Below are 23,156 nucleotides of genomic sequence, written 5' to 3'. Positions count from 1 at the left end.
AACTAGAGCTTTGCCCTCTCGCCAATAGGACAGAGAACGGCGCTGCGCAAGCTTCAGCCTGTCTACCTTATGAACACATCTCATGACAAAATCTAAATGTGTGGCTGAAAATGCAAGGTGGTTAAAATTTATCAACAGATTGCCACATTGATTATCCTCACATAAAAATGGTACCTTTTGTTACATTCGCAGTTTCGCGTGACAGCTTGAATCATTGGAATAAAGCGTTTACTTTTTCCTGGGCGGCCATCTGCCATTGTGGTAGGGGCTGGGATAACCGTCATCATTAAAATGAAAACCTTGGAGATCCAAAGTCATTTTACGACTTCTTCAGTAGGAGTAGGACACATGCGTCTTGGTATTATGAAAATGGTGGATTGGGCTGAAGCAGACTTTTGTGCTCAGTGAGTGTGTTTGAATTGTGAAATAAATGTGACCTATGTTGAAGCAATTCAGCAAATTGCTGCAACATAGGTCACATCTAACTTTTCTGAACTGATGGTGGCCACTTTCATACAATTCCTGTTTTGCTTTGCATCATCATGGAGAGTGATTGATTGCATGTATTGCACATGTTCTACATAATCATGGATTTCATCACAATTCGTTTGCACATTGTGGTGAAGAAGGGTGCAGTTTCCGAGAGAATAACACTGTCTGTTTTGTCTTGGTTGGCTGGCACAAATAAGCTATTTTGTGTAAGTTTGAACTGCCTTAACACCTCGCACTGTTAGGCGAAATACCTTTCATGACACACCACTGAATGACACATTTGTTTCCTACGAACAAAGAATGAATTGGAACTTTGAATACATTTCACTGAATGAAATTTAGATTAAGCTATCCTGCTGTAAAATTACAACATTTTTTAAAATTGCTTTGACTAAATTAACTTACGTAGAGTTCGTTGTGTTTTGAGTAATTTGAGTCATGTATTTATAAGGTGGATTCACTGTATACATCCATTTGAGCAAAACAAGTAGCACAAGGGACATCACAGCTTCTCCTTCTTTCATTGATTATTTAGAGTTCCTCTGAAATCTCTTTTTTATTTTGTGTACATGTCACTGTTCTGGCATTTTTCAGGGTGCCTGAAGCAGTTTTTGGCAGGAAACAAACAGCCAGGAAAACCGGAGGACGTCCGTGTCAAAGCTGTGCGTCGCTACCTGCGTGGATTCTTTACGGAAGCCGGCAGGCCACGAAAGAGAATACGGAACACTACCAAAAAATGAGCCATCTTAAAAAATGTACAGTTAATGAGCAAGCCTGTAAGCTTCTTATTGTTATATATAAATTAACCATGGTGCTTGTTGTTTGTCAAAACAAATTCAAGGCAAAATAAGTCAATTAAAAATGTTTTTGTGGTAAATTTTCTTTTTTTTCATAAACACTCATAGAGATTGGAAATACACAACAATTTCTTTATGAACACTGATGGGAGACATCATGAACTCAATCATTTCCATCCAACACATACATTGCATATGTGCATTCATTGCCTGCGGCTCGCCTGGCTACCTCACCCGCCATTCACCACCTCGCCCGCCATCCACACCTCTGACCCGCCATCCCACCCAGCATCTCTCATCCCACTCAGCAACCCGCTATCCCACCCAGCAACCCGTCATCCCACCCAGCATCCGCCATTCCACCCAGCAACCCGTCATCCCACCCAGCACCCGCCATCCGCTATCTCACCCGCCATCCACCCACTACATTAATCCACTATAATGGTGGATAATGGTTTCCACCATACCCACCATTCATTTTTTTTCAATAGGGTGTCCTTGAGGTTTTCAACAGACACTCCAGTGGCCTGAAATTCACGCACGAAATGCAGGTCGAAAATGAGATCCAGTTTCTGGGCCTATGGCTGAGGTTTGCCAAGGAGCACATCTCTTTCAAATACAATCCGCGATCGAAGAAAGGCTTGTTGCCTTTTGATAGCGCACACTCAAAGTTGATTAAGAGGGGCATTGTGTTGTCAGCTAGTGCGGCAGCCCTCGACAAGTCTTGCCCTCATCTGATGTTTGAAAGCTTTGAGAATCAGGTAGCTCGTACCCCACAAGGGCGTCTGCGTAAGTAGGCGTTTGGTGCGTAGCGACACCACGGACCCGAGCTAATGGGGGAGTTTCGACTCCCTTGCACGCCTAGCCGTGTGTGCCTTTGCCGTGTCCGGGGAAAAAAAAATCCTGGGGGTTGAGCCCACACCGGGTGATAGGACCTTTGAGGCCCCCCGGCAGAGGCAACACACCCCTTTTGGCCCCGGCTTCACGTAGACGGCACCCCTGGGCTGACCCACCCAGGGGAAATCGGCAGTCGCCTTTTCCTATCTCTCTCTCCCTACATCTTCGTCTTTATCTCTTACTAATTATCTGCCCTGTCTTCTACTCTCTTCTGTTTACTTCCAAACTTCCTGGCGGCTAGGGTTACCCTGTGCAAATAGCCTACCTTGGTCTAGGTGCACTGGGTTATAGTAGCATTGTACGGCTGGCGTCTGCAGGTTTTAGCATCCGCAAACTTGTAGCGTCCCCTCGTTGGGCTCCGTGGTGGGTGGCCGCCAACGCTTCTGAAGAAAATAAACTGGCATGCATAGAGCGTTTTCCTTGTTAAGTGATCGTACCGCCTTAAAGCACGTACGCACCGAAGACTTAGGCTTTTTCAATCGATCAAATGAAAACTTTCCCCATTTTCATGTTATACATAGTGACATAACTGGCAAGCAAGCCAGAACTGTATCCCCTTTGTAGTAGCCAGGTGTCTCACAGAAACTCTTGGAGCCGGGTACAAAGTTACCAAAATGGCCTGCGGAGACCTCCTCCTTGAAGTTCGAGACAAAGAACAGTTTGAGAAGCTACAGAATCTTTCAACTTTTGGTGACACTCCGATCACTGTAACACCACACAGATCTATGAACACAACCCGTGGAGTGGTATCTGATGCTGATTTGCTCGGCTTGACCGAAGAGGAACTTTGGAGGGGTGGAAGAACGTGACCAATGTACAAAGGATCATCATCAGAAGAGACAACAAGGTAACACCAACAAAACACCTAATACTCACTTTCGCTTCCAGTAATTTGCCAGAAAGTATTCAAACAGGGTACACGAAGACGCCGATCAGGCCATACACACCTAACAAACGTCGTTGTTTTAAATGCCAGAGGTATGGCCACGGCTCACAAAGCTGTCGTGGTCACCAAACTTGTGCACAATGCGGAGTGTCAGGCTACAATTCTGACAAACTGCGAAGAACCATCACACTGTGTGAACTGTGGCGGAAATCATGCCGCATACTCACGGTCTTGTTCATTTTGGAAAAAAGAAAAGGAAATCATCGCATTGAAAATTAAAGAAAATATCACATTCAAAGAAGCAAGACGTAGAGTGTTGCCATTTTATGGCGCATCATATGCTGATGCGGTGCAGCAGGGGGCAACGCTGCACCAGCCCTTGCCACTCCTTCGGCCGGCGCAGAGCGAGCCATTGGCTGTGGCGCATGCCCCCAAGGCGGCAGTAGTTCAGTCTACCCAGCCTCCAAGCAAACTGAGGCCAGAGACTCCAGGGTCCTCTGGTCTCAAGGCCTCACCTCACCAGGCGAGGGCTGAAATCCGAACCACCAGCTCGCATGTGCGGGCATCCAGTGCCTCTGAGGAGGCAATAGATACAACAGAACCCTTGGTGCCGAAAAAGCGGCGCGGCTCCTTGGAGCGCGTCAAGAAAAATAAAACCAATAACGGGGCCGGATGACCATCCTGGCACCTGAATTAACACGTTCACTCCAACACAGGATACTCTCTATACACACAGCAGCATCTCTTCTTTTAATATGCAGACAGAAATATTACAGTGGAACATCCGAGGCCTTCTTCGAAACCTCGATGACTTACAAGAACTCCTCCATGAATACAATCCTAGAGTGGTGTGCGTACAAGAGACACACTTAAAAAGAACAAACACAAACTTTTTACGTAACTACGTAATCTTCCGAAAGCATAGAGATAATGCCATGCCACCATCCGGTGGTGTAGCGGTTATAGTTACTCAAGTTATAGCATGCACACAATCACCCCTCAAACTTCCCTCGAGGCTGTGGCTGTCCGAGCAGTTATTCTAAACAAACTTGTCACTGTGTGCTCTTTGTACATACCTCCGCACCACCATCTTGAAAAACTTCAATTCCAGTCTTTAATAGACGAACTACCTGAACCTTATCTGGTCCTTGGGGATCTGAACGCACATAATGGTCTGTAGGGTGACTCGCTGTGATGCACGAGGTCGTCTCATTGAACAATTCCTCATTTCATCAGGTGCTTGTCTATTCAATTACCATTACTTCAGTGGAAAGTCATAAATAATCCATATGGAAGTGACCATTTTTCTTTAGTTTTGAGTACACCAATAATATATGAATGTCCTCCACATGTTCCCAAATGGCTGGTAAACAAAGCCGACTGGGAACAATTTCAAAAGATTACTCACTTGAGTTGGACTGACATATGCGGATTAGGCATAGATGAAGCTGTGCAGTACTTCATGGCTTTTCTTACTGACACAGCAGCCAAGTGCATTCCACAAACATCTGGACTGCCCGGCAAACGACACGTCCCGTGGTGGAACACTGAGTGTCAGAATGCGCGAAAGGAACAGAACAGGGCATGGAGGTTGCTGCGGAACTCGCCGACAGTAGAAAACCTTGAGGGCTTTAAGAAAATAAAATGTCGAGGCAGGAGAACGCGTCGGCAGGCCAGAAGAGAAAGCTGGCACAAGCTTTTATCAGGGATAAGTTCTTATACACAAGAGGCTAAAGTCTGGAACATGGTTCGTAGGGTAGCAGGAAGACAAGTACACTCACTCCCACTCGTAAACACACAGGGTGACAGCCTGGAAGATCAGGCGAACTTTCTCAGTGCACACTAAGAGCAAGTGTCTAGCTCGTCACACTATACTGAAGCTTTCCAAAGATATAAAGCAAGGATAGAAAAGCAGAAACTAAAATACAAGCGAACAAATCACGAGGCATACAACTAACCTTTCAACTTAGCTGAGCTACAAACATCACTAAACTCTAGCGGTAATTCTGCACCAGGCTACGACCGTGTGACGTATGAAATGTTGAAAAACCTGCTGCTCAAAACGCGAAAAACTTTACTCTCTCTATACAATGCTATCTGGCTTTCTGGCACCATCCCTGCTTTCTGGAAAGAGGCTATTGTTATCCCTATTTTGAAACAGGGCAAGGACCCTTTTCTCAGTTTCAAGTTATGGGCCCATTGCACTAACCAGCTGCCTTTGTAAACTTTTTGAAAAAATGATAAACCGCCGACTTTTACATTTCCTTGAAACACACAATCTGCTTGACCAGTTCCTGTGTGGGTTTCGAGAGGGTGGATCCACCATCGACCATCTGGTGCGTATCGAGACACAGATCCGAGACGCTTTCGTCCACAAACAATACTTCCTCTCAGTGTTTCTCGATATCGAGAATTTTTACGACACAACATGGCGTTTTGGCATATCAAGAGACTTGTCTCACCTGTGTTTGCGCGGTAGAATGCTTTCCATAATCGAGAGTTACTTGTCCAATCGGAAATTCCGTGTCTGATTGGGCAGTATTCTCTCCCAAACATTTCTGCAAGAAACGGGAGTACCGCAAGGTGGTGTACTTAGTTATAAACTTTTTATTATCAAAATGAATTCCTTGCACCTGTCCATCCCCCGCAACATGTTCTATTCCACATATGTCGATGACGTCCAGCTTGGCTGTAAGTCATCCAACCTAGCATTGTGTGAGCGGCAGGTTCAGTTAGGTTTAAACAAGGTCTCCAAATGGGCTAGGGAAACGGATTCCGGCTGAACCCAGAAAAAAACATGTGTGTCTTGTTCTCCCGAAAGAGAGGCGTGCACTCAGAACCTGACATTGAACTGAACTGTCAACGTCTGTCTGTCAGTGCGCAGCATAAATTCTTAGGCTTAATCTTGGACAACAAGTGGACCTTCGTACCACACATCAAGTATTTAAAAACAAAATGTTTAAAAGCCATGAATGTTATAAAAGTTTTGTCCAGTACTACGTGGGGTAGTGACAGGCAATGTCTCATGAACCTGTATAGAAGCCTCATTAGCACCCGCTTAGATTATGGGGTCGTTGTTTATCAGTCTGCGACTCGAAGTGCTTTGAAGATGGTGGATCCCGTGCACCATTTGGGCATCCGCCTTTCTTCGGGTGCTTTTCTCATCAGCCCTAAAGAAAGCCTTTACGTTGAGTCTAATGAATGGTCGCTTCATCTACAAAGAATTTACATGTCCTTTGTATATTTTCACAAGGTGAAAGCAGACAAGAAGCACCCCTCATATACCACTATTAATGATTTGTCGAGCTCTATTCTGTTTCAAAACAGTCCTTCGATGAGGCAGCCCTTCTCAGTTCGCCTGAAGGGTCTAGCTGAGGAGACTGGAGTGTCACTTGAACACAGTTTAATGGCTTATAGTATACCCGCCACCGTGGCAGTGGCAGAATATAGACTGCGATGTGTATTTCCTAGAAGTTTCAAAACATGCACCTATTGCCCATATCCGAAACTACTTCCTGGAACTTCAACACAAATACACACGTCCTGAGTTCTCTACAGATGCCTCCTAGTCTAACTCCTCTGTGTCCTACGCTGCTGTCGGCCCATCCTTTTCGGATGCTGGCCCTCTACATCCAGGCACAAGTATCTTCACAGCGGAAGCTTACACGATACTTGTGGGAGCTAAACACATCAAACAATTACAAATACAAAAAGCAGTAATTTATACAGACTCCCTAAGTGTGGTATCCGCTCTGCACAGTCTTAAAAAACAAAAAAACCCAGTCCTTGTCTCACTTTACTCCATTTTGTGCACACTCTACACACTCAAACAACATGTTGTAGTGTGCTGGGTGCTAGGGCACCGTGAGATCCAAGGCAACGTGATGTCGGATCAGCTTACTGCATCCGTCCACGAAATCAGCGCCACTACACCCATATCGATCCCGCCCCTTTATCTTAAGCCGTCTCTCAAACAGAAGCTCAGGGACTAGTGGCAGAGCAAGTGGGATAGACACACACAAAACAAGCTACACGTTATCAAGCCACACCTTGGCCATCGGCCACCAGTATCAAAATCACGTCTAACAGAGGTAACACTAACAAGGCTCAGTATAGGACACACATACACGGCACACTCATATCTTTTGTCGGGTTGTGATCCACCATTGTGTGACAGATGTGGTGAGATATTAACAGGTCTTCACGTTTTAGTCCAGTGTAAACAATTAGACACTCTAAGAATACAACACTTTGCATTACCCTATCGACAACATATACCATTACACCCCGCAATATTTGTCTGTAGGGAACCACTCTTCACCAATAAATCATTGCTAGCTTTTTAAAGAGATGTCGGTTTTTACCATGTAATATACCCAGGCATTGCGTAGCGTGACCTCTCAAGAGATGTTGCTGCTGCAGTGGCTACATTGAGAAGCACTTGCCTCTCGGCCCTTGGACACAAGGGCGCTGATGAGGCATTTGTGCTAGTGCCAAATATTTTTGCACATGTTTTTATTATCGAAACCTTTTGTCACCCTTTTTTACTATCTAAATCACGCCATTGCCTTGATTTTATTAGTTATGTTTTTACCCGCGTTAGCGCGAGGAATTTTAAGGCCCCTATGCAGCCACGCATCATATCATTGTCCACATATCTAGTCACTGAAATGGCGCTTTTTGGCCACCAATCGGCCCTTGCGCCATTAAGCCCTACACATCATCATGCCTTCAATTTCACTTTCGGACAGAGAAATGGTCTTCCTACATGGTCATGTGTAATGTTGTGGCTAACGCCTTGTGTTCCCTTTTATTTCTCTTCTTTTGTTTTGTTCATTAGTGTTCTTGTTTTATTTCCCACGTGACGCTACGTAATGTTTTGTAAAGTTTTATGTTATTATAGATTCTGACTCTCTCGGCGTACAGCTTCTTTGGGTTGCTCAATTGGGGCTGCTTTGAGTCAAATAAAATTGTTATTTTATTGTTTTATTTGGTGCTAAGCACTATTTTTAGTGTTTCTTAAACAAAAGTCTCAAGAGTACATTTTCATTTTTTCACGCCTTTGTTGATGCTTGGTGCAATAAATAATAAAAGATAAATTAAAAAAAAAGATGAGCGCACACCTTGGGAATACGCAGTTTAGATTGTGGTGGGTATCACTTTTGTATTTTGCCATTTCTCACTTTTGTGATTGTGGTGGCAGTCAATTTTGATTTGATTTGTTTTGGGTCGGCTTTGCGGCATCTTTGGTTTTGTGCGCATCGTGGAAGTGCAGCGTAGCATGCGTATATATTGGCTTCAAGAAATGACAATAAACAGTTGGTAGTCTGCGCAGCTCTTTCCTGTCTCCCTTGTTTTCCTTCAAGTTTGAGCAGCAATTCAATTTTTCGAGTGAGGCACTTGTGCTAATGCCCTACATGTCCACCATCGTTTTCTATCATCACCAACTTTTGTCATGTATTCGCACCACACACACCTTCCACGGCATGGTCATAATTTTATTACTTGTATGTTTTTACACACCTTACCGTGAGGAACTTTATGGCCCTTATACAGCCGCTTATCACAATCATTGTCCATATCTTTAATAAGATGAACTGGCGCTCTTTGGTTGTGAAATGGCCCTTGCGCCACAAAACATGAAACATCATTGGTTTTTCGTTATGCATACTGTTTCAAGGTGGTGTTTCCTATATATATATATATATATATATATATATATATATATATATATATATATATATATATATATATATATATATATATATATATATATATATATATAAATTATGTTCTTTTGTATTCCTTCTCACTTTGTTCTCCCATATTGTGCCGCATTCTTTCAGTGTTTGCGATTTTACATTATGTCTGCAGTTGAAGTTTGCTGCTAAATTTGTTGATATTTTACTTGCTTGTGTTATGCATTCTTCTAGTTTTTCTGTTTTACTTGCTTGTATTTTATTTCTTTTTTACATCACGAATCTGCGGCCAATCTGCTCAGGGTCAGGAATCCAGCCAAGCTGCTTTTTAGCAGCTTTTAATTCTTGTCCCTGCATATTTTTCACTTTTTAATCTGATTTACATTTTGTTTTGTGTTGACCATTGCCATTGTATGAAAACATTGAATCACTGTACTTTAACATGATTGCTGAAAAAGATTGCTAAATAAACTGAAACTGAATCATCATCATCATGGGATCACGAAACCCCTTTTCCATTGATCGCCCCTTCGTAAGGTGGCACACCGAAGCAAACGTAATGCCGATTTCGGTAAAACAAGACCATTTCCCTAAGTACCACGTTATTCATTGTGAAAACTCGGACAAAAAAGCCCGCAACATCTCGCCATTTCTCGTGTCCAGGTGCCTAACCGGTACTATCGGAACTGGCTATAAGGCTACAAAGATTGCAAGCGAGGACTTGCTGGTAGAAGTTAAAGACAACACACAGTTTCATAAACTAGAAAAATTAGTAGCATTTGGGGACAAGCCCGTAACCGTCTCTGCGCACCGAACGACGAACACTGTCAAAGGCGTTGTGTCAGACGATGACCTAAAAGACCTAACAAACGATGAGCGTCTGGCTGGCTAGAAGGACGAGAATGTCATTCACCTACAGCATATCGTAGTGAGAAGAGAAAACAAAGAAACTCCAACCAAGCACATAATTGTGACCTTCGGGTGCTCCACACTTCCACATGAATTAGTTACCGGCTACCTAAAACTGTCTGTGAGAACCTACCTTCCGAATCCGCGGCGCTGCTTCGAGTGCCAAAGATTCGGACATGCTTGTCAGAGTTGCCTTGGGCAGCTTACCTGTGCACGGTGTGGTACCACAGGCCACTCTATAGATGATGACTCTATAGATGATGACTGCGCGAACGGCGATGGGGAACACGCGGCGTATTCTAGATCCTGCACAGCATGGAAAAAGCAAAAAAAAAATTATTATTATCATCAAAGTCACCCACAACATCAGTTTCCGCGAAGCAATGCATCGCGTTTCTCTTTACTATGTAACAAAATCATTTGCTGAAGTGGTGCAACAGGGGGCAGCACCACGACGGCATCAAGCGGCCGCCCAAGCTACGCACAGCGTGCTGGAGCGACCGCCGCTTGCCCCTACTGCAGGAGCAGCCAAGGCTGCTCCGGCCTCTGTCAACACGATCCCACCACAGGCGTCGACATGCACTGGCACGAGCCCGGGCAACGGGCAGACGGCAGGAGCCCCGTCGACGTCCAGTGTAGAGGGTTTGAAGACTTCGTCTCCTGAGCCGAAGCTTACAACGCCCAGGGATCGCTCGGCAGAGCGGCGGTCCATTGCTTCTCATGAAGCTATGGACACAACCGCCAGTCAAACGGCACCTGCAACGCCGAAGGAGCGGCGAGTTTCTCTCTACCGCTCCAAAAAGAACAAAGGACAAATTACAGGGCCTCCAAAAAGCCCTGTAACATAAGTTTCGTTTTCCATAACCTAAAAGGTTATGGTACCATTCTGTTTTGACTTTAGTGTCACACACACGTCACCCAGGTTTTATCTCCAGCAATTCAATTCTACCCCGCAGGGGCGCCTGCGCAAGTAGGCGTTTGGTGTGTAGCGACACCACGGACCCAACCCTAGTGAAAATCTGTAACTGGGAATCTAACTGGTTTCAACTGGTATTAACTGGTATCAACTGGTCCCAGTTGGGAACTAACTGGTCCCAGTTGATGCCAGTTGCAACTGGTTCCAGTTAGCAACTGGTCCCAGTTGGGAACTAACTGGTCCCAGTTGATGCCAGTTGCAACTGGTTCCAGTTAGCAACTGGTCCCAGTTGGGAACTAACTGGTACCAGTTGATTCCAGTTGCAAGTGGTCCCAGTTAGCAACTGGTCCCAGTTGGGAACTAATTGGTCCCAGTTGAAACTGGTTCCAGTTAGCAACTGGTCCCAGTTGATTCCAGTTACCAACATGTCCCAACTCAACTGGCCACCCACAGGGACCACAGGAATTTCATGAGCATGCCCTTGAACTGGAAGCAGTGCCCAGCTGAAAACCATAAGCAATTCAATTGGAAGAAAATGGTCCAAGTTGTGCCCTAAATAGAAATGCTGCCAGTTTTTTTTGGTTTTATGAATCGTTACAGTGAAAGAACAGAAAAAAATTGAACTAGATGTATGTGACACACTGCTGCACTTGAAGGAATTGGTTTTATCCATAGGTTTTTTGTCCTACTCATTGTAGGGTACTGTATTACCAGCCTAGTAGTACTTTAAAGGACCAGTATTAGAATAGATTACAATGAGTAACTGTCATCTTGCAAATGGTGAGTTGTGGTTTATAAATGAATTATTTTTTCTTCTTTAGATGTCAGCCTCTTTACATTGTTTACCTCGATATTAGAATAATCTGAACAGTTTTACTTAATCTCGTATTTTTGAAAATCCTATTATTGTGAAATATTTCATATCGAAATTGAGCAACACAGTGCACTCAGTCGTACGCTTTAGCATAATTACATTGAACTAATATCAAACAGCTGTTGTCAATCTTTTTACATCCATCACGGCCTGATTGACGCCCGAGTATTAATATTATCATCTTGTTGGAGCATAATAGTCTTGTGTGCAGTACAGCGGTTACTTCCGTGCAACAACTAAATGTGGGGTAGTGCCGACAGTTATCCCAACTGAGACTACTGCCGACATGCTGCAGACACAACTATATTAGAAGCAAATGGCTTGTGACTTATTCCATGTGGCTGAACAGCACGAAAGGTTTATTCATACAAGTACATTCATCCAAAGGAACATAACCAAAGGTTACACGATTAAACCCATATAATAATACAAGCAAAAGGGATTGCTTGAGTACTATTTTGAGAACAGTAGTAGTGAATTTAATCATTGGGTTCGCCTGGAAAATGTGCAAGTGCCTTTGAAATGGTCCCCATAAGAACCGAGTTGAGCCCACATTCTTATAAGAACAACCTAAAATAATAGGGAATGTTGGACATGCTGGCATGGCATGAGCAAGGCAGTAGTTAAATGTGTAGCATGTCAGTTACATGCAACTCCGAGTGCGTTCACACTTATCATAAAAAGTATAACATGACACCTTTAAAATTTTCCAAAAAGCTAAATGCAAACAAAAATCAGGTAATCTTTTTATGGGAAACGATTGGCAAGATTACAAAAAAATTGCCTTTCGTTCCAGTCAATCCACAGGCATGGAGCTGCCTGCCTGTCCACTTCGACGACATTCTGTGCCACCCACTTCTGAACACATGAAATGTGTGTTGTGCCGAAACACAGAGAACTAACATAGCTGTTAGACACAAAATAAATCCTTTTTCTGTCACTGCAGCTAACTGACACAATATGCTGGATCTTAGCATGCATATTGTCTCGCAGTCGTACAGCTGTGCAGTTAGTTTTTTGAGGCCTTTGATATTGTTCGCTGTGGAACATGCGTCCAGAGATGCGAACTCTATCATATTCCTCAACAGGCCCTGTGATTTGGTGTGGGACTTGCGCTTCAATAATTCTATGAATGGACTCACTGACAGCTCTTGGTTTTCCCAAAAGGGCCAGCGACTCTTCTTTGTTGCACAAATCAGAGCACAAGAAATTCTTAACTTGCTCACTAGCGGCTGCATTGTGTGCGCCAACTTTGCTGGCCATAAGCACTCTGCTCATCACTTGGTGAGGCACTCCTTTAGCGGAAGTGACGAGCTTTTTAATCTTTCCTAAGCCCGCCTCAAAGACAAAGCAAGAGTGTGCCCAGAGTGGCCCTTGCATTGTAACACTTTTTGCAAGGTGCAACAACAAGTGTACATTCGAAGTCATTTCCTTCTTAGAGTAGAGAACTTGGACTTGAATAACAAATTGCACAAGACACTCAGTACTATCCCTGATGTCTTTGGCTGAGACAGTATCTCCAAGTAGGAGGTATACAGCTTTCACCAGCAAGCTAAAGTGTTTGTGGTACTTGCCAGGCAAGATTCTGTGAACACAAACAAGGCTGTAATACAACAGCCACTGTTGCCACTCGCTTGCCTTCCAAAACTTTCTCAGTTCAACAGATCTTGGCAGGCGCGTGATGCATTGAGGAGGCTTAATGGCACAAAGCCTTTCGTCAACCATCCTAATCAACTGTGGCGACCCTATATAATATGGAGCGCCTACACCAGACATCCACAGCTCCATAAACTGGCGTGTGACACCAAGTAAAACCCCATGCATATAATCAGGCGTGAAGCCCCACACAATGTCAAACCCCACCAAATTAATTAATGGGGAAGGCCCTTTAACTCCTCGCACATTAACACCAGTCCTGTGCACTTCAGCCATGTCTTGCATCATCCCTTCTTTAGTCCTGTCGGGTGGAGCTTCAGCGCTTATAGGGTACTTGACTGTTCCTGCAAAATAAAAATGATAGAAACAAATTAAATACAAAACTCGGGAGGGTGGGCAAAAAAACCTTTGCAGCAATGAATACTAGATTTTTCTAACTGGTAATAATATTCCTGCAAATGTCAGGTACTCCTAACTGCTGTAATAATGCATACAGATGTGAAGGCCACATGAAGCTTTCTAGAAGTTTGTAAAGTAAAGAAGAAGGCTAGCATGTCTTGAATGCACGTTAACTTTTAGTGTGACAAAAATACTTTAAGAAAAGAATGCGTGAAAATAAAATTAAGTAGGATGTAATAATAATGCACAAACCAAATTTCAGTAACAAAATAGTGATTGTGAAGCTGATATCCAGGATGTAGTCTGTCAGATATTTTTGTACACAAGTCAGTTTGCTTACCTTCAATGCATTTGCCAGGGTGCAAACACCAGCCACACCCAAAGTATCCATTATACTGGACTGTGTTCTGCATCAGAGCCCTGGCTGGAGCATCGGCTACAGCAGCGAAACAATAGACCTGTAATGTAACAAAAAGAATATAGTTTTAATGAAGAAATGGGACAGTGCTATATTGGTTTTCAAATTCAATCATACTCAAGTCTGGTCGGGATAAGATTTCTCGGTCCCGATTGCCTACTTTGTGCAAGCAGTAGAATGAGGCTAATCGTGGTGTAGAATGTCAATCTGAATCTGGCACAATTGTGAGTTCAAGTGGCTGTGCGACAGTGGTATTAAACTTGGCTCAAATGCTTGTGTGTTGACAATATGTATTTTTAAAGCAGTACCATTATTTGTTGTAACATAATTTTAAAAGAATTATAGTTAAATCAGGCACTTCACCAAAAGTCAAGAATATTTCGTGCATTGCTCAGTTTTTAAAGCGTTATATAGCAGTTAAATTAGACTAAAATGAAAGCTTTTTCATGAAGCCAAAAAAAACTAGTATCACTACAGTAGTAAGTTTTCATTTGCCTTCTCTTTTGCTGTTTCTTTTTTTAGTTTTTGGTTAAGGAATATTGCGGAAGGACACAATATGCATCTAAGTTTGCTAGGAGGAGACTACGCAATGAAATAGAAGTGGCTCACTTTTGATTGAAAGGTCTCTCCATCACATGTCCACTCGATACCACTCCTGGTAAGCGAGTCCATTTGCTTCGTGAATGCCTCCAACACCAATGTCATGTCTGGGTGGCACTGTCCATACCACAGTGTAGCAACAGTAACATTTTTCAAACGCAATCCGGGCGGCAACTCATTAATTGTCGTCTGCACGGGCCATATCGAAAACTTGGATGAGTTGAACACAGGACTACCATCCGAGTTTATGGTCAATGTGATGTCCATAGCGCCAAGACCCAGTTCTTTTCTTTGGTGCAGATACAAACTTCCGTCTGTAAAGTCTGTCATAGAGGCGGCGTGTGAACGATGTGCAAGTGCATTTAAAGAGTTTTTAAGTGACCTGGAAGTATCTTGAGACGAAAGAATTGAAGAAATCTGTTGCCCCATGGGAAGGGTCACAAAAAAACTTCCTTGCGCAGTAAGGGTATCTCCACTGTACAACTGTTGGCATTGTGTACATGTTGCATTGAATTCTTTTCTTTTCTTAAGGTCCCCGTCACATTCGCCGAGAAGGCAAATGCAGTTGGGACAATAGAAATGAAAGCCCATGCTATCAGTGGAGACTCCCGCAAATTTCTTAAACAGAAACTTCGTGTCAGGGAGATCCTTTCTTTTCATTAAAAAACTGACTAGTTTCATCAGGTGTTCTACCTGTGTCCACGCCAGGCCAAAGTTAACAGCAAAGTCCATGACTAGGGTCACGATGTCTTCAGCAGATAAATCGGAGTCAAAGGAGCCATCAGTTTCACGATCATCCTCCTTTGCGTTCTCTGCCAGGGCTTCCTCATCGTCGCTCGGTCCCGACTCTTCGCACTCGTCGACTTCATCGTTTGCCCAGACGCGAACTGGCGAATTATCAGCAGGTTCATCTGCAGCAGCATTACCATCAGACATCACGTTTTCCACTTGGCTAGTGTCAGTCGCGAGGCGAGACGCCCTGTACCGCGTTGATCTGGGCAGCTCTTTCCCATCGAAGGATGGCTCTAGATATAACTTCCGTCGTTTAGGCGTCCGGGACATGTTAGCGGTACAGAATGTACACTTCGAACTGTGGTAAAATGCCTTCAGTCTAATAAAAAAAATACAAATCGATATGTATTAGCGTGCGCTTGAGTGGAAATCTTTCGATCCACGAAAGCGCAAACGCCATGCAAACGACTTGAGATCTGGATTCAGTCGGCTTTGTAACGGCTTAGCAATGAAGTGAATAATAGGTAATATATTTTTATTTGCATTTCTAGCACCGAACGTTACAGGTTTTTTATTTATATATAGGCCGTTTCTTTAACAACGTTATTTATGAATTTGTACGCGTTTAAATTCAGGCCAGGCCATGACCTACTACACTCCTGACCTGCCCAGAGAGCACCTCTTCCAGCGCCCACGTTCTAGTTCATACCTTCTGCCGCTAGGGCCGTCACCTACGAGCGGCGTGGCGCTAGGCAGCACCTGTTCGCTGTCGTCTGCTTCAGCCATCGCTGTGGCAGTGCAAATCGTTCTTATTGTGCATGAATTGTGTATGAATGTGTAAAATATGGCAAATAAAGCGATATGATTCCTCGTCAGAGTTGGCTGCATTCGTGTGGACGTTTGAAGCAGAAATAGAACCGTAAAAAAAGCACACAAAGGGTCACAGTGGCAAGCAGACGGGAACTTTTCTACAAATGAAGGAAAATTTATTATGAAAATATTTCTTGAATGAAAACGTAGTCCAACGAGATAAAAAAACTATTGTTAGGCATTCATTGTTCACACTGAATCACGATGGTTCCAGACGATACGCATACACAAATTGCAGAAGATACGCAGAAACACAGTAGGTCGTGTGCAGAAACTTGCAGACGGCAGATAGCTGCAGTAGTCAGCTCTAATAGTGGCCGCGTGCAGTTTTTTTTTTTTAGATGAGCTGACACCTCAAATGTAAGTATGGTGTATTGCTGCGTGCCATATTGCAAATCGGAACAAGGCAAACAAAGTAAAGTAAGTTTTCACGAGTTTCCTGCCACAGACATACGGGAAGAATGGATCGAGGCAATTGGAAGAAAAGGTGAGTCTTGTGTTTTTGAGAGTCGTTTCAATTCAGAACGAGTTGCAAGCTAGCAAGAAGCACCAGGGTGCTTTAGTAAACTTTATTTCCGTGTGTTATGCTAATTCACTGAGCTAAAAAACATGAAAGCTTTTTTAAAGTACCGCGGCTAATATGGCAGGCTCCACAAATAGTGCCAAGAAATTTAAATATAGCACACAAGAAAAAAGTAAATATACGAAATCTGTAAATTATGTAAAAATGCGTAGCGGTGGGTTGCGAGGGGTTCGAGCACCCTTCCCGAAGGCTGCCTCAACAAATGCCGCCGAAATCCATAAAAAAATTAATGATATGAAATATTTACGTGCTGCCTCCACAGTTTGTCTCTCTGTGTGTGTGTGTGTGTGTAACACCTGTCCAGGGCGAGTGTCCAAGGTAAGTGCTCAACAGGGGCACTGCGTTTCACCTGACGCGTCCTAAACAACCTAAAATCAGTTTGATATTCTATTACCAATGAGTACATTATTAGTCAAAAGCTTTATGAATACTAAATTGAAGTTTTTTTAGGCTGGAATGGCAAAAACAACCATGCAGCAAGACATTTCTACGCAAATATACAGCTTTAGAAGTCAATCAACCAGTATAGCCTAACTACTAAAATGTAACACATAGCACACGTTAGCCTTTTCAGCAAAAAACAATCACACGTATAGGCAGTTTGTCACAGAAGCAGACGCATGGTATCAGTCCGTCGCCCTCCTGCCGGCCGCACAGTAGCAGACGAACAGGTTATAGGTAGCGCCACCTACGGCGAGCGATTGAACGAGAGCGGGGACACGCGCTCCCATAGGAACCCCGCTATCTGAACAGGTCAGGAGTGTAGTAGGTCATGGGCCAGGCCAAGCAGTTTTGGCTTGGTTGGTTGAGCTGAGCGAAGCCGGGCCAAGCTGAGTACAATCCACTTTGTGTCAGGCCCGCGTTACCCACGTGCGCGCTGAGCCCGTTGACTGTCATATTTGGTTCGATATAATGTTCGCGCTAGTTCGCTTTCTAGATAGTGACCATGCACATGACACTCGTAGATATGTTGTGCGAGTGGAGGATATCCATGATTTTCATCCGAAGCACGAGACGGATTTCGATGGCAAGGCAGTGTATGTCGTTCACTGGGAGGATGAAGCAAACGGTGACGACACGGGTGAATATAAAGCCCAGATACTTCGACTTGGCGGTAAGTGCATCCATCTACCCTGATCTACGCGTTAGTCTAATATCCACACTTGCACTTTCAGCCACAGAGAAAGAAGCTCGGGAATCGCCAAAAAGAATTCCGATCCCTAAAATTGCAGTTGAGGAAGGCTCGGACGTTGAAGGAGCTGTGACCAAGAAGGCCACTGTAAGTGCGCACTTGTTCATTCGCAAATCTTTTTTTTTTTAGGTGTTTCTCTTTTTTTTCGAATCTATTAAGGAAGTGCGAATTATTTTAAGATATTGGGAGTATGTCTAATCCAAAATTTGCAGGCTGCAAGAATGAAAAAAACAGCTGTCAACCGAACTGCAGCAAAAAAAGACCGGTACGAGCAGATCTTGAAAAAGCAGATGAGCCACGCTCTCCGACAGAACTCGGAACAAACTGTGAGCGTGTATTAACTATATAATACCCGATTTCCTTAAACTTCTTTTCTTCTTTTCACTGTGAAAAAGCTTCAGTGAAGCAAAAAAAAAAAAAATGTTTACGCAGCGAAAAACGCGACTGAGTTCATCATCAAGCTCGGATGACTCTCTCGTGTCCAGCTCAGAAGTAACAGAAGAGAAGAAAAAAACCAAATTTTGGAAAAAGAGATGCAAGGAGCTGCGGCAAGACAACATCTTCTTGCAAGAACAAGTTAGCTCACAGCAGGTGCTGTTAAACTCAAAATTTCTGAGGTGTAAGTACAATAATTATATATTGATTTTAGTTCTTAAAATGAGAAAGTTTTTTTATATGTTGATGACAACCTGTTAATTTCATAGCTAGTGAGCATTTCTTGAATATTTTGACAGTTGAAGACCTGCAGCACAGCAAAGAGGCTGACGTTGAGAGCTGCACTGTACAAGCTAGAAAGGAGACAGCAAAGGCCACAAGCAACCTAGGTGCATATTCATTTTTGTTATTAAATTTAGTGTTATTAGTTTCATACTACATAGAATTGACAATCATCTGTAGCATATAGCATAAGAGCACTTCTTGAGCTAGAGTACTTAAAGCAGTATTCCCTTCTCATGTAATGGATCAAGATGCATAATCGGTTACTTCATAATCACTAATTATTTTTCAGATTTACTTAAAGCACTTTGCAGTATACTATTTGCAGTCCAGTGAGTCAACAAAGCTTGTTCCTGCTGGGAAAGAATTCAAAGGATCATGCATGTTTGATGACTTTTGCCTTGAGACTTGCTAGGAAATGCAATGTTGCACTTCCTTAGCAAATGACATTTGACACAATGAAACACACAAGTAACCAGGATGTTCATGTATTGCTTCCATCACTGCATGAATTGTATGTGCAATAGTATTAAATATAAAATTAGCAAGTTTTGTAAATTGGTGTACTATGCACACAGATCTGATTTTTTTGCATGCATAAATGAAGTAAAATGATGCATGCCAAAAATTGCAAGAGGCTAGATTATTTTCTCAATACAGCCTTTGTAACTGATTTTAAAATTGCAAAAAAATGCAGTAAAGTCCATTCAAGAGACTGTGCCTGGGTCACCGAGTAAGTTGGAGGATGTTTGTCTATTCCTGTGAGATCTAAATTTTGGCTTTTTCACACCAGATGCTGGCAGTCTACACTCACGAAGTGCCATTGATGGTAAGGCTTTAGGTTTATTTCTATTGTATTGCTTACGTGTAATTATAACAATGCAAAATATTTATGCAGACTTCATAGAGGAACCTCCCACTTCGATGACTGGTGAGTTACAGGCTTATGTGTAGTATTTGTGTAAACATTTAGCTTTGCTCCTTGTGTTTCCAGCATGTGCAGCAAAAGAATCTGATGACCTGCCTAGTCCAAGTAGGCTTTTTTACTTGTGTGCTTCTATTGTAGGAAACTACTGAATTTCCATGTTTCACAAATTTGCAACATCTTTTTTCAGGGAAATGTTTTTCATATTTAGAAGATGGCTCTGTGAGTATATATTTTGCACTTTACCTGTGAAGTTCAAGCACACAATGAAATTAGCATAATGTTGCATTCTTTGAACATGATTGATGCAAATGGTCAAAAAGTAAATAATTTCAAATCTATACTGTAGATGCCAACATAAATTGTAGCATGTTATATGTTCACACCAGCAACTATGGTAGCTTGAATTAAATGTGTTTACATTCAGTAAATTGAGTGATTGCATCCCAACTAATTGTCACTTCATTACATTATACTTACATCTAGCTTCACAGCACTGATTTAGTTACAGCACTCATTTGTAATCTTAGTGACCATGATTTACTATTATCTTTGTGCACACAGCCTCTTTTCTAATATAATACTCCTATTGAGGACAGAACACACTATATTCAAAATTTGCAGATCCCTTCACATTGACATCCCGTATAATCATGTGATTTTGGGACATGAAACCCATGATATTATTATAAGCCGTGTGAAACAAACTGCCTGCCGAACAGCTCAGAGGTGCCTCCACAATAACGATGTGCAGCTACTTGGCATGTTGCCAATGACAGTGGTGCAAAACAGCAGAAGTTGTTGGTAAGTTTGTGAAATCTTCTGCAGTACATGTTACATTTTAGCTTCTAGAAAGTACAGGTGGCTTGTATACTTGCCCTTGTCAATTTCGGTAGCTAGATATATTACCAATACCACAGATAATTTGGACATTTAGAAACACTATATGAGGTGGCAAAAGCATGTGCATATCCGAATACAAATCGAATAGTGGCCCTGCGAATATTTTAATTCGTGAATTGAATATGTGCTCTTCAAATTCTCAAATACTGAAAGTCGGCAACACCTACATTATGGAACATGTAATAATTACATATGCCCTAAATTGTAGTATGCATTAATCATCATATATAGGTTGACATCTGGTGTGTATGTCTGCTAACAAAAAATTAAATACAGGGCTACCAAAAATATTGTTTAAAGTACCTGTATCTAGACCGCTGCTGTCTTTTTGCCAAAGTGGCGCGAAAATGCCTCCTCTCTCACGTGAATATCCGATAGCGTGCGGTGGCAAAGCCAAGGAGCATTTCAAATCTCTTACATAGTCCGGTGCTCACCAGCTGGTAAGCATACAATAAACTGCAGTGATGCAAGGCTGCCCCCCCCCCTTCCCCACACAACCTGTTTCACAAGTCAAGTAAACAAAAAAAGAAACCATGCTCATTACCACATTCAGAAAAAAATTATATTGCACAAAAACTTGTAATAATAAAATTTTTGCTATTCAATATTTGTACGCCTGCTAAGTTGAACTTCTTTGTCAGCCAATAATAATTACAGGAACAAGATGTTGCATCGCTCTCTTCCTTGATATTTACAGTTTCATCTTCAAAAGGGCATCTGCCTGACGCCTATACAGGCAAAAAGAATTCTGTCTCACAAGAAGGCAAGGCTGGTGGTGAAGGAAACGGCACAAGCCATATGGTCCCAGAAAGGGCTAGCGTCACGCAGTGTTAAAGGTGGCGTAGCTCCAGGAAGAAGGAACCTCGGCGAGGTTGCAAAGCCTGCGCTGACACCTGAAAAGGTCGCGGTTCTGGAAGGTTGGTCTGCTGTGTATATGTGCTAAATCTATCCTGAGAAGTGCACGTAACATGTCACCTGTTCTTTTACAGAAACACTCAACCATTGGTCGCATGTGACAGGCGCCGACTCGTCCATTGCAGCCCGAAACTTGACCAGCATACTAACTGAAAAAATTCAGGATTGCATCAAGGCAGAGCGACGAAAACCTCCACAGTAAATGTACTGCGAAATGCATTCAATCCATAGATAACCCAACGAAGACCAAAGACTAGGGCTGTGCAATGTTTTTTCTGCATTAATAAATAGAATCGTCTCATATACACTCAACATAAGTCCTTTGGAGTCTTTCATGTGCTTAGAATGCTCATTTGCACGTTCAAAGTTAAGAACATCTCAACTGGGAATGCGTTCTAACTGGTCCCAGTTGTCAACTGGGAATGCATTCTCAACTGGTCCCAGTTGCCAACTGGGAATAGGTTCCCAACTGGTCCCAGTTGCCAACTGGGAATAGATTCCCAACTGGGAATAGATTCCCAACTGGGAAAAAATTCCCAACTGGAAAAGTGTTCCTTAAACCAGTTCAACTGGGACCAGTTGAAACCAGTTAGATTCCCAGTTACAGATTTTCACCTGGGAAGCTAACGGGGGAGTTTTGACTTCCTCCCACGCCTAGCCGTGCGTGGCTTTGCCGTGTCCGGGGAAAAGGGGATCCTGGGGGTTGAGCTGACGCTGGCTGATTGGACCTTTAAGGCCCCCCGGCAGAGGCAACACACCCCTTTGGCTCCGGCTTCACGTAGACGGCACCCCTGGGCTGACCCACCCAGAGGAAATCGGCAGTCCCCTTTTCCTATCTCTCTCTTCCTACATCTTCGTCTTTTTCTCTTACTTTTTGTCTGTCCTGTCATCTTCTCTTTTTCACACCTGAATCCTAAACACACCAACTTTTTACGTCTCTACGTTATCTTTCGGAAGGACCGGAATGATGCTATTGTGCAATCCGGTGGTGTTCCCAATACAGTCAATCAAGGGATTGCATGCACACACCTACCACTACAAACATCCCTTGAGGCGGTGGCTGTTCGAGCAGTTTTTTTGAATAAGCTCGTCACCATCTGCTCTATCTGCATACCTCCACAACAACGTCTTGAAAAGCATGAATTCGAGTCCCTCATAGACGAACTTCCAGAACCTTATATTCTCCTTGGAGATTTCAATGCACATAGCAATCTATGGGGTGACTCTCGCTGTGATGCTCGAGGTCGCCTGATTGAACAGCTCCTTTTTTCTTCCGGTGCGTGCCTGCTGAATTGAAAGAGCCAACATATTACAACATCGCTAACAATACGTACTCAGCAATAGACCTCAGCATAATATCCCCGTCACTCCTGCCTCTACTTAAATGGGAAGTCATTAAGTATCCATATGGTAGTGACCATTTTCCTATCGTTATCAGCACATCGATAACAAATACATGTCCTGCACAAGTTCCCAAATGGCTCACCGACAAAGCCGATTGGGAAAACTTTCAAAAAATGACTGTATTATCTTGCACTGACATGGTGGCGTAGAGCATAGAGGATGCTGCATGCTACTTTACAGCTTTCTTGGTTGATGCAGCAACAAAATGTATTCCCCAAACATGTGGACCATCAAGCAAACGACAAGTCCCATGGTGGAATAACGAGTGCCGTGATGCTCGAAAAAACAAAAAACAAAATAAGGCATGGAAGTTGCTTAGAGACTCGCCCACAACCGAGAATCTTGTAAACTTTAAGAACGTCAAGTCGCAAG

At 43.1% G+C, this 23,156-nt stretch overlaps 3 protein-coding genes across 10 annotated transcripts in view; 2 read left to right on the top strand and 1 right to left on the bottom strand.

Moving 5' to 3' along the window:
• The window catches only part of LOC119178684 (uncharacterized), a 176,825-nt gene extending 175,456 nt beyond the window's left edge, over positions 1-1,369 (top strand). Inside the window, exon 11 of the mRNA XM_075881484.1 lies at positions 1,087-1,369. Within this exon, the coding sequence (XP_075737599.1) occupies positions 1,087-1,232 (146 nt within the window). The 3' untranslated portion in view covers positions 1,233-1,369. The remainder of the gene's footprint in view (positions 1-1,086) is intronic.
• A 10,429-nt stretch (positions 1,370-11,798) lies between these two features.
• LOC119178685 (uncharacterized) lies at positions 11,799-15,897 on the bottom strand. Its single transcript, XM_037429916.2, has 3 exons — positions 14,553-15,897; positions 13,866-13,983; positions 11,799-13,470 (listed from the first exon to the last, which is right to left on the bottom strand). Exons 1-3 carry the CDS (start codon positions 15,603-15,605, stop codon positions 12,218-12,220), a joined length of 2,424 nt encoding a protein of 807 aa, XP_037285813.2. The 5' UTR covers positions 15,606-15,897; the 3' UTR covers positions 11,799-12,217.
• A 1,620-nt stretch (positions 15,898-17,517) lies between these two features.
• Positions 17,518-21,697, top strand: LOC119178686 (uncharacterized). Of its 8 annotated transcripts, XM_075881075.1 has the most exons (12): positions 17,523-17,842; positions 17,904-18,007; positions 18,133-18,246; positions 18,353-18,539; positions 18,655-18,744; positions 19,335-19,370; positions 19,431-19,466; positions 19,536-19,568; positions 19,632-19,670; positions 19,753-19,784; positions 21,163-21,382; positions 21,455-21,697. In XM_075881075.1, exons 1-12 carry the CDS (start codon positions 17,641-17,643, stop codon positions 21,580-21,582), a joined length of 1,221 nt encoding a protein of 406 aa, XP_075737190.1. In that variant the 5' UTR covers positions 17,523-17,640; the 3' UTR covers positions 21,583-21,697. The 8 variants fall into 8 exon arrangements, with proteins under 8 accessions (XP_075737351.1, XP_075737023.1, XP_075737125.1 ...); XM_075881236.1 differs by lacking the exons at positions 21,163-21,382; positions 21,455-21,697 and adding an exon at positions 20,187-21,041 and having other exon boundaries at positions 17,518-17,842; XM_075880908.1 differs by having other exon boundaries at positions 17,522-17,842; positions 19,431-19,568.
• Positions 21,698-23,156: the final 1,459 nt, after the last annotated feature.

The sequence above is a fragment of the Rhipicephalus microplus genome, chromosome 1 (genome assembly GCF_043290135.1).
Source record: "Rhipicephalus microplus isolate Deutch F79 chromosome 1, USDA_Rmic, whole genome shotgun sequence".
In the NCBI taxonomy this organism is placed as follows: Eukaryota; Metazoa; Arthropoda; class Arachnida; order Ixodida; family Ixodidae; genus Rhipicephalus; species Rhipicephalus microplus.
The sequence above is the reverse complement of the archived record's forward strand: the minus strand, read 5'-3'. Positions and strand labels throughout refer to the sequence as shown.

Excerpts from the sequence above, each read along its gene's own strand:
- LOC119178685 (XM_037429916.2), bottom strand. The coding sequence starts at position 15,605 with ATGTCCCGGACGCCTAAACGACGGAAGTTATATCTAGAGCCATCCTTC. Across the intron at positions 13,984-14,552 it reads GAGAGACCTTTCAATCAAAA|GTCTATTGTTTCGCTGCTGT; the intron begins GTGAGCCACTTC and ends GTTACATTACAG. Across the intron at positions 13,471-13,865 it reads CCCTGGCAAATGCATTGAAG|GAACAGTCAAGTACCCTATA; the intron begins GTAAGCAAACTG and ends TTTATTTTGCAG.
- LOC119178686 (XM_075880908.1), top strand. The coding sequence starts at position 17,641 with ATGTTCGCGCTAGTTCGCTTTCTAGATAGTGACCATGCACATGACACT. Across the intron at positions 18,540-18,654 it reads AAACTCAAAATTTCTGAGGT|TTGAAGACCTGCAGCACAGC; the intron begins GTAAGTACAATA and ends ATATTTTGACAG. Across the intron at positions 18,745-19,334 it reads AAAGGCCACAAGCAACCTAG|TAAAGTCCATTCAAGAGACT; the intron begins GTGCATATTCAT and ends AAAAAAATGCAG.